This window comes from Juglans regia, chromosome 6 (genome assembly GCF_001411555.2).
Source record: "Juglans regia cultivar Chandler chromosome 6, Walnut 2.0, whole genome shotgun sequence".
NCBI lineage: Eukaryota > Viridiplantae > Streptophyta > Magnoliopsida > Fagales > Juglandaceae > Juglans > Juglans regia.
This window is the reverse complement of record NC_049906.1, coordinates 31,423,145-31,429,836: the sequence shown is the minus strand read 5'-3', so window position 1 is coordinate 31,429,836 and position 6,692 is coordinate 31,423,145. Positions and strand designations below refer to the sequence as shown.

The 6,692-nt window shown below is 38.0% G+C and overlaps 1 protein-coding gene across 1 annotated transcript; it reads right to left on the bottom strand.

Annotated features, from left to right (window-relative positions):
• Positions 1-3,425: 3,425 nt before the first annotated feature.
• LOC108985242 (transcription repressor MYB6-like) lies at positions 3,426-4,748 on the bottom strand. Its single transcript, XM_018957455.2, has 3 exons — positions 4,487-4,748; positions 4,200-4,329; positions 3,426-4,011 (listed from the first exon to the last, which is right to left on the bottom strand). Exons 1-3 carry the CDS (start codon positions 4,620-4,622, stop codon positions 3,621-3,623), a joined length of 657 nt encoding a protein of 218 aa, XP_018813000.1. The 5' UTR covers positions 4,623-4,748; the 3' UTR covers positions 3,426-3,620.
• Between the last annotated feature and the right edge of the window lie 1,944 nt (positions 4,749-6,692).

The window sequence follows — 6,692 nt, the reverse complement described above, 5'->3', positions numbered from 1 at the left end:
AATTTGCTAGACGCAGGGTAGATATCTCAGTCCAACGAATGTCCTCGTTTCTATTTCATTTATAAACCTTCGTAGGTTTGGAATTCTACTTTGCTCCTAATTACACTTAATGACTAGGAGTTTTGCTTTGAATGATTAGAATTACAATAGAGTTTACTTATAGTTTCCGAAACATATTGGTATTTACTCATTTTTTTGTGTCCGTAGTGACAAATATACTTTGCACGTTGCACAACCATACCCATTAGACGTGTTCAAGACATTTTCCATTTCATTTCTCACTTGTATTTGGAAATAATTTACAATTATATAGCCCGTAGTGTTGTGAAAAACATCCGTACACAAACAACGATAATGAGAAAGACAGTGAAACGATAAATGAGGAAACACAAGAATCAATCACACACAATCACACGACACATGATTTATGTGGTTTGACAACATGCCTACGTCCACGGAGATGCAATGGATTTTATTCAAATGAGATTTACAACACATAGTGCGTTACAAGAGCTTCTCTCTCCTCACTATCTCTAAACTCTTTCTCTAGTGCTCAAAACACCATTCTCTCCCTCTTATTCTCAATTTGATACATTTCAACAAATAAAACACTGCTTATATATAGCACAACACTAGAAACCCTAAGGCGGAAACTTTTTGGATTATTTGCTCGAGCCAATCGAACGAGTCTCGAGCGAACTCTTTGTCCAACATTCATTCGAGCCAATTATCAAGAGTACTTCGAGCGAACTCTCTACCTAAGCTTCGCTCAAGCAAGAGTAGAGCGAACTGTCAGCTTGATGTCTTCTCAACTCAAACCAGGCTCCAAATAACCCAACAATCTCCCACCGAGGCTGGTTAACTCACATGCTAGCTACTGTTTTTAGCAAAAGCTCTATCACATATGTAGCTCATAGCTTCTGTCTTCAAGCGAGAAGACCAACTGAAGTTCATCACATACAGCGCCCTTAGACAACACATCTGCAGGACAATTCACAACTCCCATTACATTAAGAATATTTGGTCTCACACTGACCCCGGCACACATTAGAGAACCTATTGCTTAGGTCCCCTTCTCTGATGTGGGCGATTGATCGCACCTTCTGCTACCAACTTGTTCTATCTTCAGTCGATGTGCCCATCTTTTGTGTAGTTTATGCTTCCTCCCTAGAAGCCTAGTCAGTTTCTTCTCACTAACTCCCACTTGCTCAATCTCCCAGCTCGCAAGATTTTCCTATAGCTCCATGGTTCACCACCTTCAATTTGTAGGTGAATACCATTGTGGAGGTCTTGTTGTCCTGGCTCCCCTACGAGCAGCAACTATAGGTGTAGACGATCCTTGATAACCAAACGCGTTGCCCCATCTGGCATACCTTTGCTCCGCACCGTGGTCTCAGGAACCTTTTCCAGGCTTGCAGATACATGAGGACTTGCAAAATTGACTCCCTCTTACTTCCATATCCTCACATTCAGAAGTGTCTTCCCTTTCTGATTCACGTGACCAAACCTGCATTGTTGCAACTTTGTATTTTCCTACATATCATTGGACCTTGATGTTAAATACAAAGTATTTATTCTCTTACCACGCGCCAAGACCAACACACCATTCCTGACCTTCCACGCTCCTCTAGAAAACACTACTGAATGACCTCTAATGTCAGGCTATCCCAGAAAGGTCAGGTTTTTCTTTAGCTCTAGGACGTGTCTGATTTGCTGCAAAGTCCACATGTTCCTGCTTGGGAGTATGATGTGCACATCTCACACTCCCATTGCATCCAGTGCTTCTCACAGTCATTTACTTCTTACCAAAATTACTAGTAATATAGTTATGCTTGATCTCTTGAAGTGACCTGGTATGTAACGAAATCCTTAAATCCAACACCCAATCATTAGCAAGACTGTTTACTACAAGAAATATAGCATCCTGTGTTTCCTCAGCCACCGCATTCATAGAGTTATCGTCAGTTTTCGTCTGGTTTCAGCAGTCTCTTTTGATGTGGCCCCTCTTACCACAATTTCAGCAAGAGACCTGCTGCCCAGATTTTAACTTGCTTCTGCCTTTATTCCTAGAACTTGACCTATCATATTCCATGCCCCTAGTGTCAATGTTTTGGATAGAACCCTAACTCTAAAAATCGCTAGAATCTATTCTGCGCACCTGCTCAACAAGAATCATATCTCGAATGTCGTCATATTTCAACTTCGTCTTATTGGCAAAATTACTCACGACCTCCCAACTATTCAGCAATGATACCAACATTATCAATGCTCGAATCTCATCATCAAACTAAATCTCAACCAACGACAATTGATTTGTGATAGTATTGAAATCATTCAAATGTTGGGCAACAAATGTACCTTCTACCATTCTCAGATTAAATGGTTTCTTCATCAGATACATCTTGTTTTTCGTCGATGGTTTCTTATACATACCTAACAAAGCCGCCATGAGATCCATTGTGGTTATCTCCTATAATAATGTGTGCAACCGATCTTGATAGGATCAATTGAATAATCACCAAGACCTATGAGTCTAACAGGTTCCAATCAACATCATCCATGTTGTATGGCTTCTGTCCCAACAGTGGAAGATAGAGTTTCTTCCCGTAGAAATAATCCTCAGTTTGCATCCTCTAATACCCAAAATCTATGTCGTTGAGCTTATTAATTCCAACATTCATTAATTTCTTCTCCAACCATCATTCTCCTTTTAGCCCCGAACCCCCAACCTTGGAGCTCTATTTTTCAGTGGAGATTTACAATGCAATGAGTTACATGAGCTTCTCTCTCCTCACTAACTCTCAACTCTCTCTCTAGTGCTTATATAGCACAGTGCTAGAAACCTTAAGGCGACAACTTTCTAGGTTATTTGCTTAAGCGGAGTGTCAAGCACACCTAGCGTGAACTCTCTATCCAACATTCGCTCGAGTGACCTATTGAGTGAGCCTCGAGTGAACTTTCTGTCCAATGTTTGCTCGAGCCAACTATCAAGCGCACCTCAAGCAAACTCTATGCCTGAATTTCGCTCGAGCACCATGTCGAGTGAGAGTCGAGCAAACTCTTAGCTTGACATCTTCTCAGCTCAAACCAAGCTCCAAATAACCCAACACATACTTTATCAAAGTTGATCTTCAAAGCTTTTTCTAAATAGTTTATGGTGAAAGAATGTTAAAGATATAATATAAATAATTAAGTATATATCTTCCCATCAATTTAATTTTTTTTTTTAGAGAATTAGTGATTTTACATGATATCATAGTAGAAGCCGTTCTGAGATCAAACCTTGATTTTATAATGCCCCATATTTAAATAAATATTTCAGCTAAACTATTCCTATAAAAGATTTTATGGAACAGATGTTATCAAAATCTAATTATATTGGGTTAATTGAGCCGTTTTGAAGTAGTACTCAGTTTTCATATTTGTTCCATGCAAACATGTATATTCCTCCAGACTAGCACAAAGAAATGAACTGATTCCCATTGATCATCGATCAGACAAACAACAAGATTTTAGTACAGGTTTTCAGGGAGCAATGTGCTCCGATCCCGTACGTACGTATTAGCGCTAATGGGAATATTGAAATCACAGATAGATGTAAAATGTACTGTCCCGCGCGCTTACTTCTCAATGCTGGAGGACGGATGCATTGCTCGAGTACCAGCCACTTGCTCATAATTCGACTCCATAAGATCATGATCAGGAAGTCCAATGGTGAGATCAAGGTTCAGTTCAGGTAAGCTGTTTGTGTGGCTGATATCCGTACCACTTGCAGAATTCATGACTCCATAGTCGTCGTCATCATTTGCTTGGGAGCTCGATTCTGCTACTTTATCTGTAGGGTTATAATAATTTGAGACCAAGGATATGCTAGGGCGTGGGAGTACACCCAAGCGATGGTTGTTGGAAGCAATGCCCATCTGATCTAGTTTTCTTTTGAGATGTGTGTTCCAGTGATTCTTCACTTCATTGTCTGTACGCCCCGGCAGTCTTCCAGCTATCAAAGACCACCTAAACCAATTTAATTTGTACATAATAAATAAGTCATATGTGTTTCATATTTTTATGATTTCATTAGTCAACTACGAGAACTTGCATATGTATCTACTTACACACACACACACACATATTATATATATATATATATATATATATATATATGCATTTATATAGAAATCATGATTCACGAGAGGTTGCACCTGTTTCCAAGAAGTGCATGGAGCTTGATAATGAGTTCCTCTTCATCTTCACCAATGTTGCCACGTTTAAGGTCAGGCCTTAGATAGTTTACCCATCTTAATCGACAACTTTTACCACAACGAAGCAAGCCTGGTCATGAGTTACAAACAATATTATTCGCAAAGCACCATTACTACTTTATTTGAAGTCTTCAAAGAAGGAAAGACTGGAGGAAGGAGAAGAAGAAGCATGCAGACGTAATATTTGTGTATGCCTACACATGATATTGTCTTAGATGCATATATACCTGCAGCCTCAGGAAGCGAACTCCAGCAACCTTCTCCATGTTTTTGGATGTAATCAATGAGCTTCTGGTCTTCTTGCTTCGACCACGCTCCTCTGTTCTTCATGTCTTTCTTCTGATCACAGCTAGGTTTCCTCATTGTAACCCTATCAAGCTGCAATCACAGAGTTGTGGATTGTAGAGGCCGCGAGAAGCTGACAAACGCGCTATACAGGGAGAAAGAGAGAGAGAGAGAGAGAGAGTTTCTGAAAGCAAGGAGCAAATTAAATGAATAAAGGAGATGGGGAAATATAAAAGAGTTGTCCAGCTGGGTTTTGACTTACCGGTAGCCGTAAACCATAAATCACATTCTGCTGAGGTTGGTGTGACCGTGCCTGCCAATTGCTCTCTCTTGCCATTCAAAGTTCAAATGGCAGTAGCATTGCAAGTAGTATTATATGAGAAATAATTAGTCTGTACATAAATTTTATAAAAACAAACTTATAAATTAACATAATTTAATGTGGTATGTGACATTATAAAATACTTTTTTATTTTATCTTTAACATATATCATGATGATAAACTGTGTCGTTTTATAAATTTATTTTTTGTAAAATCTCTACGCGCGTAGATATGACACTTCTCATATTTAATTATTTTGATACCTCTAGCTAGCTAGTAGTTATATATAAGAAAATGAATTTTAAAACAGATTGATATTAAGAATATATGTGGAAATTCAAAGAATCTTATAATTAAATGCATGGGGAGAAAAGTCTTTGATCTCCGTTTATATATATATATATGTGATAATTCTTTCTTTTATCTTGTTCTTTTCTTCTCTTTCAAAGTCATGCTTTGTTGATATTTGGTAATTCTGTGGTTAGGCTCATGCATTCACGTGTTTTTCCCATTGACTGTTAGATTCATGCACAAGGAAAGTGCTGCTCCCACCGGCAAGAGACCTAGTACTTGTCCCACCTGTAACAAGAACCACAACCAATCAGCAACTGATCATCTTGCTAGCTACTTTCCACCTTTTCTTTTTCTTCAATTTTTTATAATAATTTTATCTTTTAGTGCTTAAAAAGGAAATGAATATGCAAACATAGGTTGCAAACTGCATGCAGGTCATTATTTTTTACAGTGACGATCGAGATGATTTTAGGATAGAAGTATGATCTCTAATCGGATCTATCTACATAGGATTCTATACATCTGATCTCTGACTCTCTCTTATATATAATGACAAGGAATCAAACTGCATACATAGGTCTTAGATTTTCTTTCGTATGTCCTGCTTGGAGCCTTCTTTTTTCTGCATCTGTGTTCACAGCCATTCCTGCTTTCTTTCTACTTTATGTATATATATATATACATATATATATATATTTATATATATATATCATACAGAAAGAATAAACAGATCATCAGTAAAAACATAGTAACAACAGTATATTTCTTTTTTCTTCCTCGGAAACATAGGTAGCAGCAGCTTAGTACAAGTTAGATTCTCCCTCTTATATATATAGGGATTTCACGATAAATGTGAAACTACGTACGATGATTCCCGTAGAAAGATGACATGAAGCATGGAAACGATCGATTATTTAAATTCCGTTGGCTCACTAATTTTATAAATGGAAAGTTTGAAAACTAGTCTTTAGTTGTTTAAAATATAAATGGTTTGTCTGTATCTGCTTTGTAGTTTTCTTCGTCAAACGTTGCCCCACTACTTGGGGTCTCCTCCCCAAGGCATAAGTACGTACGTTCACTCTTTTCAAGCAGCTCCCTTTTTACTTGCAAATACCTGCTTGCTTTCATCTCCCCTCAATGCAAGTCTCTTTCTTAGTTTATATATATATATATATATATATATATATATATATATATATATATATATCTCGATTCACCCACCGGCCTCTTTAATTTGAGAGGTTCCTTTTCTTTTTTCCCGGCGGTCTCTCCAACATGATGATCCTCTCTTTCCCCGCCACCCCTCTAGCCCCCCCATACATCTCATCTCCATTTTTCCTTTGTTTTTCTGCTTTTTCCAAAGATTTTCCCATTTTCTTCGTCATAGTTTGAATATATGAGTCAACAACTTTTGTGGTCCACCATTTGTATCTGTAGGGCCTCAAGGGCAAATATTGTAGGTTCGATGCTAATTGACTCTCAGTCTCTCACCTAGTCAAGTACTCCAAGAACAAGAAAAAGCATATATACAA